Source organism: Oncorhynchus mykiss, chromosome 6, assembly GCF_057628025.1.
Source record: "Oncorhynchus mykiss isolate SJ-2025 chromosome 6, ASM5762802v1, whole genome shotgun sequence".
Lineage (NCBI taxonomy): Eukaryota > Metazoa > Chordata > Actinopteri > Salmoniformes > Salmonidae > Oncorhynchus > Oncorhynchus mykiss.
In genome coordinates this window covers 19,204,737-19,220,112 of record NC_143027.1, presented here as the reverse complement: position 1 = coordinate 19,220,112, position 15,376 = coordinate 19,204,737, and the positions used below count along the sequence as shown (strand labels likewise).

General features: G+C 41.3%; 1 protein-coding gene across 2 annotated transcripts; it reads right to left on the bottom strand.

The window, feature by feature from the left end:
* Nucleotides 1-6,182: 6,182 nt before the first annotated feature.
* LOC110525403 (annexin A1) lies at nucleotides 6,183-15,122 on the bottom strand. 2 transcript variants are annotated; one of them, XM_021605474.3, is made up of 13 exons: nucleotides 14,987-15,122; nucleotides 14,146-14,205; nucleotides 13,149-13,239; nucleotides 12,737-12,831; nucleotides 12,434-12,547; nucleotides 11,198-11,288; nucleotides 11,029-11,108; nucleotides 10,879-10,935; nucleotides 10,653-10,746; nucleotides 7,994-8,089; nucleotides 7,546-7,604; nucleotides 7,110-7,232; nucleotides 6,183-6,607 (listed from the first exon to the last, which is right to left on the bottom strand). In XM_021605474.3, the coding sequence occupies exons 2-13, from the start codon at nucleotides 14,191-14,193 to the stop codon at nucleotides 6,548-6,550; spliced, it is 1,008 nt and encodes a 335-aa protein (XP_021461149.3). In that variant the 5' UTR covers nucleotides 14,194-14,205; nucleotides 14,987-15,122; the 3' UTR covers nucleotides 6,183-6,547. The 2 variants fall into 2 exon arrangements, with proteins under 2 accessions (XP_021461149.3, XP_021461147.3); XM_021605472.3 differs by having other exon boundaries at nucleotides 14,917-15,080.
* Between the last annotated feature and the right edge of the window lie 254 nt (nucleotides 15,123-15,376).

Below are 15,376 nucleotides of genomic sequence, written 5' to 3'. Positions count from 1 at the left end.
TAAGGTGCTTTAGTAACAAAACGGATGGCACTGTGATAAACTGCATCCAGTTTGCTGAGTAGAGTATTGGAAGCTATTTTGTAGATGACATCGCCGAAGTCGAGAATTGGTAGGATAGTCAGTTTTACTAGGGTAAGTTTGGCGGCGTGAGTGAAGGAGGCTTTGTTGCGGAATAGAAAGCCGACTCTAGATTTGATTTTAGATTGGAGATGTTTGATATGAGTCTGGAAGGAGAGTTTACAGTCTAGCCAGACACCTAGGTACTTATAGATGTCCACATATTCTAGGTCGGAACCATCCAGGGTGGTGATGCTAGTCGGGCGTGCGGGTGCAGGCAGCGAACGGTTGAAAAGCATGCATTTGGTTTTACTAGCATTTAAGAGCAGTTGGAGGCCATGGAAGGAGTGTTGTATGGCGTTGAAGCACGTTTGGAGGTTAGATAGCACAGTGTCCAAGGAAGGGCCGGAAGTATACAGAATGGTGTCGTCTGCGTAGAGGTGGATCAGGGAATCACCCGCAGCAAGAGCAACATCATTGATATATACAGAGAAAAGAGTCGGGCCGAGAATTTAACCTTGTGGCACCCCCATAGAGACTGCCAGAGGACCGGACAACATGCCCTCCGATTTGACACACTGAACTCTGTCTGCAAAGTAGTTGGTGAACCAGGCAAGGCAGTCATTAGAAAAACCGAGGCTACTGAGTCTGCCGATAAGAATACGGTGATTGACAGAGTCGAAAGCCTTGGCCAGGTCGATGAAGACGGCTGCACAGTACTGTCTTTTATCGATGGCGGTTATGATATCGTTTAGTACCTTGAGCGTGGCTGAGATGCACCCGTGACCAGCTCAGAAACCAGATTGCACAGCGTAGAAGGTACGATGGGATTCGAGATGGTCAGTGACCTGTTTGTTGACTTGACTTTCAAAGACCTTACATAGGCAGGGCAGGATGGATATAGGTCTGTAACAGTTTGGGTACAGGGTGTCTCCCCCTTTGAAGAGGGGGATGACTGCGGCAGCTTTCCAATCCTTGGGGATCTCAGATGATATGAAAGAGAGGTTGAACAGGCTGGTAATAGGGGTTGCGACAATGGCGGTGGATAGTTTCAGAAATAGAGGGTCCAGATTGTCAAGCCCAGCTGATTTGTACGGGTCCAGGTTGTGCAGCTCTTTCAGAACACCTGCTATCTGGATTTGGGTAAAGGAGAACCTGGAGAAGCTTGGGCGAGTAGCTGCGGGAGGGGGGGGCGGAGCTGTTGGCCGAGGTTGGAGTAGCCAGGAGGAAGGCATGGCCAGCCGTTGAGAAATGCTTGTTGAAGTTTTCGATAATCATGGATTTATCCGTGTTACCTAGCCTCAGTGCAGTGGGCAGCTGGGAGGAGGTGCTCTTGTTCTCCATGGACTTTACAGTGTCCCTGAACTTTTTGGAGTTAGAGCTGCAGGATGCAAATTTCTGCCTGAAGAAGCTGGCCTTGGCTTTCCTGACTGACTGCGTGTATTGGTTCCTGACTTCCCTGAACAGTTGCATATCGCGGGGACTATTCGATGCTATTGCAGTCCGTCACAGGATGTTTTTGTGCTGGTCGAGGGCAGTCAGGTCTGGAGTGAACCAAGGACTATATCTGTTCTTAGTTCTGCATTTTTTGAACGGAGCATGCTTATTTAAAATGGTGAGGAAGTTATTTTTAAAGAATGACCAGGCATCCTCAACTGACGGGATGAGGTCAATATCCTTCCAGGATACCTGGGCTAGGTCGATTAGAAAGGCCTGCTCGCAGAAGTGTTTTAGGGAGCGTTTGACAGTGATGAGGAGGGGTGGTCGTTTGACTGCGGATCCGTAGCGGATACATATATCAGGGATTTCAGAGAGCATTAGCTGACTAGTTAGTCAGATTTCTAGCTAACTAGTCTGTTTAGTTAGCTAATTTGCTTGCCAACTCTCCTACACTGTGTGGTATGCTGCTCACTTAACTTTGCACTGTCGGTTGCTAGCTACTAGTTAGCAAGATATCATAGCAAGTATGCTATTGTGCTAGTTTGTTAACAATTTCGCAAATTAAATCTATTTTCACTAAGAAATCAGTTGAAGAAAGTTGGGTAAGATTCACTGGGCTACATAGCCTAGCTAGCTAAATCAAAAGTTTGAAAAACATTTTGAAAGCTACTTGCACCCCGTAACCCAGCATAGCAGGGTGCTTACTGTCAGGGTTAGTTAGCTAGCTAACTAGCTATGGTTTCACCCAAATCAATTTAGACACGCTGCAGTTTGCCTGCTGTTCAATTGTTTTTTCAACCCAAGTAAATGCTGGTATTTAAAAAAATAAAATGTATTTAACCTTTATTTAACTAGGCAAGTCAGTTAAGAACAAATTATTATTTACAATGAAGGCCTACAAAAAGGCAAACTGCCTCCTTGCGGGGAAGGGGCCTGGGATTTAAAAATATATAGGAGAAAACACAGATCACGACAAGAGAGACAACACTACCTAAAGAGAGACCTAAGACAACAACATAGCATGGCAGCAACACATGACACACAGCATGGTAGCAACACAACATGACAACAACATGGCAGCAGCACAACATGGTACAAACATGATTGGGCACAGACAACAGCACAAGGGGCAAGAAGGTAGAGACAACAATACATCACACAAAGCAGCCACAACTGTCAGTAAGAGTGTCTGTAACTAAAAGTATAATACTCCATTGTTTTTTTATTTGAGTATTTCTAAATAAACAATATAAACCACCATAGACATCCTTGAATCCACAGCTTTGTCCATGTGAGAGTGGTTACATGTTCCAACACCAGCCCTGTGTTTTTCAGACCGGGGTAGGCTATAGAAAGTGAAACATATGTTTCGAAAGGGTGGACAAACGTTGGATAAAAGAACAATCCTTAATTAACACAATAACAAGGTGCTCACAGCACTGTTATTTTACTTCTACTGTAGTGTCTGATGTCTGATGCTCATCTGGAGCATCTCCTCTTGCTACAATACAAAAGCAATTTCTGCCTTCAATCATCTGAGTAAGCTAGCTTCGGAATAGGCCTACTGAAATGCCATGTCTGATATTTGGGTTTATTGCACAAAACAGCACTTTTTTTTAAAACTACTTGGTGGACTAAATGTGTGATTACACTGCTTTCTTCATATTTCTATTTCAAATTGTTGTTATTTGTCTGACGCTCTTATCCAGAACGACTTACAGTAGTGGGTGCATACATTTTTATTTTTGTACTGGTGTCACATGGGATAAGTGTTTAGCATCATCCATGCTGCTGTGTTACTTAAGCCCTTACTTATTTATTTATTTAACCTTTATTTAACCTTTTATTTAACTAGGCAAGTCAGTTAAGAACAAATATGCCTCGTTTTAACATGTATCCTTTGTCCTGCACATTGTGTTTGTGCCCACATTTTTAGACAGGTGTACATTATTTTTATTTTATTTTTACCTTTATTTAACTAGGTAAGTCAATTAAGAACAAATTCTTATTAATTAATCTATATAAATGGACAAGATCAGGATGAAGGATGAAGGCTAGAGGCAGGTATAGAGGGCTTAAATACATTTGTGTCACAATGTTTTGTGATATCTTTTAATGTGGCTCAAACATCCTGCAATAAATGTTGTTTAATTGGTCATCTTTTTTTTCTTGTTTTATGGGTGAAATAATCAAAAAGTAACAAAGTAATCAGATTACATTACTGAATTTATGTATTCCAAAAGTTACGTTACTGAATACAATTTTAGACACGTAACTAGTAACTAACAGATTACTTTTTAAAAGTAACCTACCCAACCCTGACTTAAAAAAAAAAGTTATATTTTGACTGTGAAATATAGCAACTTTAGTCTAATTGTCAACCCAAAATGTATTACAATCTCTGGATTAGGTTACACATGAAAATATCTATAATCACGCATTCCTGCTTGGACATGTTAGATGAAACAACTTATTTCTTAAATACCTCAGTAGTCTACTTCATAATAAAGCGCTATGAATTACTTTGACGCCCCCCTTGGGTTGTGCCATGGTGGAGATCTTTGTGGGCTATACTCGGCCTTGTCTCAGGATGGTAAGTTAGTGGTTGAAGATATCCCTCTCGTGGTGTGGGGGCTGTGCTTTGGCAAAGTGGGTGGGGTTATATCCTGCCTGTTTTGCCCTGTCTGGGGGTATTGTCGGATGGGGGCACAATGTCTCCCGACCTCTCCTGTCTCAGCCTCCAGTATTTATGCTGCAGTAGTTTATGTTTCGGGGGACTAGGGTCTGTCTGTTATATCTGGAGTATTTCTCCTGTCTTATCCGGTGTCCTGTGTGAATTTAAGTATTCTTTCTTTCAACTGTTCTGCCTGCGGCTATGGAACCCTGACCTGTCACCGGACGTGCTACCTGTCCCAGACCTGCTGTTTTCAACTCTCTAGAGACAGCAGGAGCAGTAGAGATACTCTGAATGATCGGCTATGAAAAGCCAAATGTCATTTACTCCTGAGGTGCTGAACTGTTGCACCCTCGACAACCACTGTGATTATTATTATTTGACCCTGCTGGTCATCTTTGAACATCTTGGCCATGTTCTGTTATAATCTCCACCTGGCACAGCCAGAAGAGGACCCCTCATAGCCTGGTTCCTCTCTAGGTTTCTTCCTAGGTTCTGGCCTTTCTAGGGAGTTTTTCCATAGGCACCGTGCTTCTAGTCCTGCATTGCTTGCTGTTTGGGGTTTTAGGCTGAGTTTCTGTACAGCACTTTGAGATATCAGCTGATGTAAGAAGGGCTTTATAAATACATTTGATTTGATTGTGGAATGTCTGTGTAGATTTTGTATACAAACATGATGTTGTGGGTCATTTTGACCCGGAGGCTTTCATCTGTCTAGATATTTGCACAGGCCCAAAATAAACAAGTGTCTTTGATGTTTGTTTTTTATTTACTGGTTCTGGTTGCACTTTTATCATTACCTTTGGGAGAAAGGAAGCTTTCCCAAACTTCTCCTTCTCAGTGTGAGAACAGCAGATCTCTGACAGACATTCAAAAATGAGCTCCAGAAAATGCTTGTTTGTGAGAAAGGAAATATTTTTTACAAAAAGTTATTAAATATGGAGTTTTTGAAATCAAATGTTCTTGTATTTCTTATTTCTGAAAGGTCTGACAAGACAAAATAAAGTATTGGCTGTTTTTACGTGATTCTTTGACTCTTCTTGAGTGTGTTTAAACTCTGCGGGTCAATCTGACCCATACCACAATGGACATTATTTTTTTCCAGCAAACCACAAGGGTTTTTCAGTTTAATCAAGACTCACACATCTTTCTCTGTTTAGGCCTAATCAAAACTGTTATTAGTAGCCTACTATATTTGTGGTTCATGACACGGCATTCCTCCATGACCGTGAGAATGTAGGCCTACTGTTTTGAAATTCACAAGTTTGAATGTAATTTCTTTACTTACATGGTTAGCAATGTGTTGTTGATTAGACCTCCCAGGTCCGAAAAACACAGATTTTCGTAAATGTTTGCCTCTGAGATGGTTCCATAGTTTTATGTTGGAATTTGAATTAGGCTTATGTTAGTAAAATGAAGAAGTCAGTTGTTTGTTCAAAACGTGTATTCTACTCTGTCTTCAAGAATGGCCTACATGTAATTGTAGTCTCACGTGACCATCCTTCCAAATTACGCCTTGCTACTGTAGACCCTGTCTTGTTTTGAACGCTTTGTACAAAATAATAAAATGCAGTACTACAGGATATTTCTTAACGTAGCTCTTTGTTAGCTAGCTATAACTGGCATGTTCATGTCTCGCCAACCAGGATCAAACGGACCATGACCTAACCATTTGGGTGGTCTTAACCAATCATAGCACAGTATGATATGGCGGTAAAATGCATCCCATTACAATTCAGTATGTTTACACATATGAATATTACAGACCTAATACAAATAATTACATCTAAATTCTAGAGTGAGATTAATCTAATTTGTATTACACAATGTCTGTGTTTTACAGTGTTGTAAATGTAACTCATGACATGGTCTGAGGTTGTACATTCTCGGTGGGTGATTATCAAATTATAACTTTCATAGACAGGCTACAGGCTAAATTGCAAAAAATTCTACTAATAATAAACATACGTTTTTTAGAATGAAAAATATATACACAGTCAAATTTAGACAATTTGGATCCACATAAAAAGCTTTATTTTCACAAAGGACCAGTTATTCAACCAGGGTACAATGCCACTGTATATTCTTGGCACACAAATGGTTAAGTGTGTGATATATTGCACTATGGAATAGATCACCAAGTCTGCTGAAGCTAGGCTAAATTATGCAATGCTGCTTAACATGCTAACTGTGCTTATTGCTGTTAGCATTTAGCCGAAAATACATCAGGACTGCCATTTCAGATAGTTGTCATGAACCATTATATTTTGCATTTTGGGAAGTGCACTTTGAGGCATTGGAGGGGAATGTTTCCTCGTGTACAGTTTTCTAAAATGGTGTGAATGCCATTCTTGCTAGGTGAGAGAGGAGAGAAAGTTAGCTGTCACTTCCACACAAGGCCAGTAGGATCTTCTCATAGTCGCCATTGGTGTCATTCTAAGGGTGTAAGAGACAAGAGGTTGTATCACAACTGGCCGGGATTGAGAGTCCCATAGGGCGGCGCACAATTGGCCCAGCATTGTCTGGGTTTGCCCGGTGTATGCCGTCATTGTAAATAATCATTTGTTCTTAATTAACTGACTTGCCTAGTTAAATAAAGGTTGAATAAATTATGTAAAAATAAAATAAGAGTTACTCTACAAAATATAAACATTTTAGTTTGACAATTATTTTTCAGATGCCATATTTTCCCATTTCACACATGGTCAGTCTTCTGTCCTATCTCAGATTGGACCCAGAAATATGAATACTTCGTACAATCTGATGCATGTCCTTAAAACTCTGGACCCCGATTAAGCCTAGTCCTGGATTTAAACTCATTGTCAATGGAGGATCTGTTGAAATAGCTTTTTAGTTTAGTACTATGCTTAATCTGGGTCGGGGAAACAGTTCCTTGTTTTTTATTTATTTTTATTTCTACTTTGAGATGTTTGCTCACCAGAATGTCCTGGTAGAGGGTTTTCCCAAACGTCTTCTTGTACTCCTGTTTGATCCGGGCCATGTCCACTTCAGAACGGCTCACCATGACACGGGTCAGAATCTTGGTCCTGGTTCCTTTATCCTGGGGTATGGCACAGGCACACAAACTGAAGATTTATAACCAGATGGTGCAAAGTCCTTAGCTTGAACCGAGATATATTTGTGCTTTCTTGTACAGTATTTGCATGTTCTTCTGTAGATTGTCAAATCTTAAAACAGGGACGTTTTCTTTAGGTAGAAAATGTACTGTAACAGGTACCTGGATTTGTCTGATATACAACACTTATTTTCATTTTTAAAACATTTTCTGTTGCATACTCTAATGAACACGACCCAGGGCAAACTCTTATCTGGCACATAATACATACTGTAAGTATGTTTAACAGTAAACAGACCTTCATGGCCAAGTTGAGTCTCTCAGCAAAGAAAGCAGGCTTGCTTCCAGCACATTTCACTGAAAGACATATCAAAACCAGTCAGATGACATCATAGAGCAGCATAGACAAGAGGCAGCATTCCCCAAAGCTGTCGCAAGGGTATCGGAATGGCCATGAGGTGACCAGTGCATTGCAGGAGTTGTAGTATAGTGAATTTGCCTTGGATAATGTGCCATCCCATCTATTTAAAAAGTTATTATTATTTTAGTCTTGAGAGATAAATGTTAATTTCCTCACAGCATGACCTTTTTCTGCATGAGGAAAATGAAGAACATAGTGTAATGTTATAGGACTGATGCCCAGTGAAGAGTGTGATACAGCAGAAGACATGGATTGAGGGTGATGCACAGATTATATAAAAGACATTGGAACATTACTAGGCCTGGTCCTGGCAGTGACATCTCACCTACGGCAGTCAGACAGTTCTCAATGTCTCCCTTCAGTTCCAGGTCGATAGCCTTTGTCACATCCACCTTACTGTACTTGAAGTACTTCTCAAACGCTGAGAGAGAGAGAGAGAGAGAGAGAGAGAGAGTTACTTGAAATGTTCAAACAGTATCAAATAATGTGGTTGCACGTGCAGTGTACGAAAAAGGGAAAACACACGCACATCTAGATTGTAGTAGTATTCATCAGTGTCTAAGTGATGACAAAAATAAAGAACCCTATAGATAGGGCTACAATGTAATTAACAGGTGTTGAGAAATAAGTGTGTGTGTGTGTGTGTGTGTGTGTGTGTGTGTGTGTGTGTGTGTGTGTGTGTGTGTGTGTGTGTGTGTGTGTGTGTGTGTGTGTAATTAAATAATTATAATAATTTGGTGGGTGCTTATATTTTTTCTATTGCTCAAATAAAGAGATTTTAGCTAAAACTTGTTAAATAATCAAAAAGGTATGGGTCAAAAAAAATTGACAAACTCTTAAAGATTATTTTACGATGAATAGATTAGATAAGTTTATTAGTCACATGCACAGGGTCACAGATGTAATCGTAGTGTACAGTGAAATTCTTGAGCGTACGTAAATGTTCTTTGGGGGGGGTGGGGTAGAATATTCATAGGGGAGCTACAAAGGTGCAGGAGGGGGAGCAGGTAGCTGCCTAGTGACTATTCAGCAGCCTGATGGTCTGGGGGTAGAAGCTATTGGTCGGTCCGACAGTTTTTGTCATAATACTCCTATACTGCCCGCGTCTGAGTAATGGAAGCAGGGAGAACAGGCTGTGGCTTGCTTGTCTGAGGTCCTTGATGATTTTCTTGGCCTTCCTGCAACACCTGGTGTTGTAGGTCTCCTGTATGGCAGTCAATAAGCACCCAATTGTATGTTCGGCTGAGCGTACCACCCTCTGTAGAACCTTGCAGTCAGTGGCGGTGGAGTTACCGTACCCTGCCATGATGCAGCCTGACCGTATGCTCCCGATGGTGCTCCTGTAAGAGACTGTGAGGGCCCTCGGGCAAATGCCTAATATATTCTGCCTCCTGAGATTGAAGAGTCGCTGCTGTGCCTTTTTCACCTCGATGTCCATGTGAATATGACCATTTCAGCTCATTGGAGATGTGTATACTGTAATCAGTTACTTTGTTTTGCTGATGTTGGGGGAGAGGATGTTTACCTGGCACCATACCGTCAGGGTGCCTACATCCTAGGCTGTCTCGTTGTTGTTGGTAATCAGGCCTGCTACTGTCATGCCGTCTGCGAACTTGGTGATGCAGTTGGAACGGTGTGAGGCCACGCAGTCGTGGCTATACATGAAGTACAGGTGGGGACTGAGGACAAACCCTTGAGGGGCCCCTCGTGTTGCGGATCAGTGGGGTGGAGGTAATGTTGCCTATCTTCACCACCTGGGGCGGCCTGTCAGGAAGTCCAGGAACCAGTTGAATAAGGAGTTCAGTCTCAGGGTTTTGAGCTTTGTGATGAACTTAGAGTGCACTATGGTATTGAAGGCCCAGCTGTAACTGATGAACAGCAGCCTCAGATATGCATTTATTTTGTTTATGTGTTTGAGGGCAGTGTTCAGTGTGCAGTGCAATGACGATTGCATTGCCTGTGGATCTGTCAGGGCGGTAGACGAATTGGAGAGGGTCAAGTGTGTCGGCAGGGAGGAGGTGATGGGGTCTTTGTGCAAAAGCAGTTGTTTAAAAAAAAAAAAACTGCTACACTGGAAGTGTAATTTTTGGTCAGGGTGAGCCACTTTATCCTATTGCTCTACAGCAGGGTTTCCCAAACTCGGTCCCAGGGCCTCCCTCAGGACTGAGTGTGGGAAACCCTGTTCTACGGTGTGAGCCCACACAATAACCTGGAGTCCTCTGATGAGAAGGACATAGGCTACTAATTGTGTTTGTTGACAAATTATCAGACAAGGCAAGTCAATCAAAGAAACAGTGTGTCCTTGACTTAAACACATTTGCATTAAAACATTTTTTTAACAAAATCAAAAGTGCCTCATCTAATTGAAAAGTGCTGGGGAAAATGACTGCTCGCCACACGTTTGCCGGCCCTGCTCTCACCATTACCAATAATGGGAGGTTAGCATTTTTTGGGGGTATGATATTTATCCCTCTAACTTTCTCACTCATCATTGTTCACAATTAATTAATGATTATCTATAATCACAGTAGCATCCACATTAATATACTGGTCAGTATATAGATCATATTTGCTACTGCAGATTTTTGGAAAGCTATGGACAACTGCAAAAGTGTTGCTACAACTCTCAACAACATTTCTGCCCTCAATTGAGCAGGTGCTATTTATCGACAAAGTTCAGTGGGGGAAAGTTTGAGTAGCGAGACTAGTTTCTGGAAGACAATGCCAATGCTGACTTACCAGTGTTTACATATGAATACTTAAATAGGTGTGGCTAAGGCTTAAAAGGGTGTGAACGATGCTGAATGGGCATAAACAAAGAGGAGCACTCTAGCAAGGGCATTTCTACTACTTGTCTCCTAAGTGGTTTTACAAGTTTAGCAGCATAATTTTCCATGTTTTGTCAAACTACAGTGTATGATATACCAGAAGCTGAGTCTGTACTTTTATTTAGCTCACATAGAGCTGTGCTGTCACATATTCACCTTGGCGGAGCTGAGGAGCACTTCTGGTGGTCAGAATGTCTATGAAGACAGAGCAGTCCGTTCCCTTCTTCTTCTCTCCAGCCTCATACAGGGCCTATGGATTAATAGAGTAGGCACAGGCATCACACACACAGGGATTAAATTACACATTGACTCTCGGTGCCAGTGTCAAACGTTGATTTCTTAAAAAATTCTGACACACACAAATACACACTCTCCTCCATACCTTGGCATCACTTTCAGCAAGTTCCTGGTTCACGATGATGTCCTCATTCCTAGTAGCCTACAGTATGTGGGGGAGAGAGTGGGGGCAGTGAGGTTGATTGTGCCATACTTTTCATCTGAGGTTAAAGAAACTATAAATAAACACACACACCTTGCAGAGCGAGAGCAGAGCATTTCTGAAGTCTCCGCCTGTGTCAGACTTGATGTCATTCTGCAGCTCGTTTTTGTATTCTAGCAAGAAAAAGCCATGATTATTGTCTTGTTGTAACTATCATATCACGTACAGGATGTCTACATATACACATTCACATATTACACACCTTCCTGATAGGCTTTCTTTATCTCTTTGATCTCTTTATTGGTCCTGGAGGCCAGAATCTCAATCAGAGTATCCTCATCTGTGCCCAATCCCTGAGAGAAATAGGTGAGAGGGTCAAAGGGTCAACAAGGACAAAAGGGTCACATCAGTCATAAAGCTGAGACAAAAGGATTGGATTGGATGATTGGATGACAGAAACACATAAAGAGCTGGGCCATGTTCATTAAACCCTAAATGGAACAGAACAGACTGAAGCATGGCACTACCTGCACCTACAGGTCTACCACTATGCCAGACACCTCCCAGCTAGCACATAACATTGTGAACACTATGTTTCTTAGAGATTGGTGAGACCGTGGTTGTCCCATGGTTATTCTGCTTACAACCTTCCCATGACTTTCTGGGAATGGTGCTAGATAGTTGTTTGGCATTGAAACATTCTCAGCACATTTTAAGAAACTTCACTAAAATTATAATTCCATTGATAGAGATCAAAAGGTCAAAGGTTCAAATCTCACTGACTGTGCCAAAATAAAAAATTAATGTGTTTGCATTATTAATGCTTAGGCAAATGAATTTCCATGTGTCCCGTCGGTGCTTGGAGTTCTAAACATTCCCAGAACTTCCCTGCAACCTAAAAATATACGTACCCAGAACAAGACACATTTTCACTTCCGTTCTCAGAACGTTTAAAACAACATTCACAGAACCTCCCTGCAACCATTTTACCAGTCAGGGAACTTATGGCTTCGTTCCCAGAACCAATGGGAAACCAAAAACGTATGTTCCCACAACTTCCAAGGAACCAAATGTGCTAGCTGGGCTCACACACACTGCACATGCACAGACTTGTGTATTGTTAAACCAAAAGTATAGTAGGTACTCATCACCACTTTTCTTACTGTCTCCTCACATATTAAAACAGCTCCACCCATTGTATAAAGAATACAGACAGTCCCACACATTTTAAAAGTCCCACCGTTATTACACAACACTATAATAAAGCAGAATGAGTCACTATGGGTAGGGTGTTAGGAAGTGGGTGGGTCTGACTAAACAGCAGAACAAGAATACAGGATGAAGGTAATCATTACTCTATAATTATTTGTATTATATCTGTTACCGTCTCTAGGCCACCCGAACGGAGGGAAAGATACACATTTGTTTGTATTCTAAGTAGTATTGTATATTCTTAGTAGTAGTGAGTGACTGAGTGAGTGACTGAGGGAATGTGTACCTTCATGGCCAGTCTGAGCTGTTGGGCGTCATATTGGGCTGGCGTTTTGAGCAGTGCCAGAACCACATCCTCCAGCTCTCCATTTAGGGCCGACTTCAGGGCAGTCTCCAGAGGCTGCAGATAGAGGGTTGATACACACTTCCACAGTCATACACAAGTGTGTGTTTTAGCTTTCCAGGTGCGCAAGGTTTCTGGATTATACACGTTTTGCATCGTTCCATTGATCCTGAAGTGCGAATTCCACCCATGTGCCGCCACCCGCACATGCTAAACCAAACGCACCTAGTGGGTGTCCCGTCTTACCTTGCCACTAGCCTTTTGGTAGCTAGCTTTGATCTGCTGTCTCTGGGCGTTGCTCCTCTTCACCAGCACATCAATGATGGTGTTCTCATCTACACCTACGTCACAGAGACAAGATGGAATGACTTGTTCAATAAGAAACGTTGTTGCATACTCTAATCCATGAGCCCTTATCAATTTCTTTATGAACGTTATGTGTCTGTGTGGCCCCGGGCTTACGGTTAGGCAGCTCTGACTACTCCCCAGCAAGAGACAATGAAAACACTACCCGGAAATGTACACACGGTCACATTCCCTCCGAATATCCTTCTCTGCTTACACACGGAGTGAGTTCTATTCACCTAAGCTTCTCTGCTCTGAAACACATTCAAACATTATTTGTGTGTGTGTGTGTGTGTGTGTGTGACAACCTCACCTTTGGCCTTGATGGCCTTATCCAAGATGCCTGCATCCCCATCGGCACTGAAATGTGGGTAGGGAGTCACAGTGCCCTGATTGAGTAAGGTCTGAGACAGAGAACAATTTCACTTAGCTGCCATGCAGTGAATGAATGGATACCTTCACAAAATGTAGAGAATAATTCAGAAGCAAAGGGAGAAACATTCCATACAAGGAATAGGGATAGAGTGGGAAAGAGAAGGAATTGTGCAGTTTGTTTCTCAGACTCTCTTTGACCCTCTCTGTTGCTATCCTCAACATCTGTCTATTTTTCTCTCACTCTTCCTCTGTCCCCCCCCCCCCCCCCCCCCCCCCCCCCCCCTAATCTTTATCCGGCTACAAAAAGTACCCAATTGTCAAAATGACTCAAGTAAAAGTTAAGGTCATCCAGTAAAATACTACTTGAGTAAAAGTCTAAAAGTTTTTGGTTTTTAAATATACTTAATTATCACAAGTAAATGTAATTGCTAAAATATAATTAAGAATCAAAAGTAAAACAAAAAGTTTAAATAATTTAAAATTCCTTATATTAAGAAAACCAGACTGCATGGCTTTCTTGTTTTTTTTACATTTATGTTTAGTAAGTCGACCAGATCAGAGGCAGTAGCGATGACCAGGGATGTTCTCTTGATAAGTACACAAATTTGACAATTTTTCTGTCCTGCTAAGCATTCAAAATGTAACGAGCATTTTTGGTTGCTAGGGAAAATGTATGGAGTAAAAAATATATTATTTTCTTTAGGAATGTAGTGGAGTAAAAGTAAAAGTTGCCAAAAATCTATAAAGTAAGATACCCAAAAAACCTACATAAATACTGAAAGAGTACTTTAACGTTTTTTTTATTTTATTTTTTACAATAGTACTTTACATCACTGGCTACAAGTGTACAAACACAGCCTGGTAAGTTGTTCCACATTCCACAAGAAAGAAAAAAAATTGAGGTTTTCCCTCAAGTAAGTGGAACAGAACCCTACCGACTCATCTGCCATGCCCAGATAGACGGTCTGCTGCAAGAAGGACATGGTGGCAAACGTCTGCAGAGAGAAACAGGGGGATTCAGTAATAACCACAGTACAGTATTAATAATATCCTCTATATTGACATCAAAGTCTATAGAATTTCTAAAATAATTATAGTTGAAAAGCTCATTCTTTGATGCCAGAATATGCTACAGTACCAGTACCAGACCATGCATATATTTCATCAAACTGTATTTCATGGACTCATCCCCAACACAAAAGTAAACAATGTCTCTGCCTATGATAGGCTGCCGCTTATATCGGCTAATCATCATTCCATAGAATACAATTATATGCCTACAACAACTGGATAGAAATGTTTATTTATGATGGTGCACATATTCATTATTTGTCACTGCACCATCGATTTCACAATGTTGGCAAAAAATCTGGTGGTGACCACGCCTAACTGGAATCATGTAGATAGAACTCACTCAAAACTTGAACCTTTTCCTCACTTTTCCTCAGTTAGTTCACAGTGCTTTTCAAGACATAACAGGATCTGAGGCATATGGATCCGTTATAGAAAATAATGAATCAAAAATAATTCTGAAATATCACAACTACGCCTCAGCCACACTGGCTATCTGATATGAGCGACGTGAGTTCCCTAGGGGAACGTTACACTGCATTTAGAATGTATTCATACAGCTGTGAAGTTAGTTTCCCATCTAAACATGGTTTCAAAGTCCCTAAAAAGGAGAGAAGTGAACAAATGATTGTTACCTAGAATTGGAAGTCGAGATGCTCAATTTCCTGGAGAAGGTCTATTGAATAAAAAAAAGGGATATCTTACCAGCTAGACAAAGGTAGGGACTGTGAAACTTCTCAGACAGATTGCATGGGCCTTGGGAAAATGCACTCATATATTTATATACATGAAAAACCCCACCTAGAAGTGGTGCAGCCCACACTCAACGCTATCATTGGACAGGCATTGCTGGTTGCGAGACTGTGTAAAACTTTCCATACCACCCAGTAAAGTTGTCAGTAAACAAATAGCAGCCAGCAGTAGAAGAAACTGATAGATCTAACACAATTTGGTGACATGAAAACAGATGTGGAATGTTTAGTAAGGTTCCCTATTGAGATGATGTTAACAAAATCAGTATTTAATGTAGACACTATAAATTGAAGTAAAATGGGAGTTCTTAGGCTATGGAAGTTGTGCCTCGATATGGGGGGC

Excerpts from the sequence above, each read along its gene's own strand:
- LOC110525403 (XM_021605474.3), bottom strand. The coding sequence starts at position 14,193 with ATGTCCTTCTTGCAGCAGACCGTCTATCTGGGCATGGCAGATGAGTCG. Across the intron at positions 12,832-13,148 it reads TAAGGCCATCAAGGCCAAAG|GTGTAGATGAGAACACCATC; the intron begins GTGAGGTTGTCA and ends TCTGTGACGTAG. Across the intron at positions 7,605-7,993 it reads GAACTGTCTGACTGCCGTAG|TGAAATGTGCTGGAAGCAAG; the intron begins GTGAGATGTCAC and ends TATGTCTTTCAG.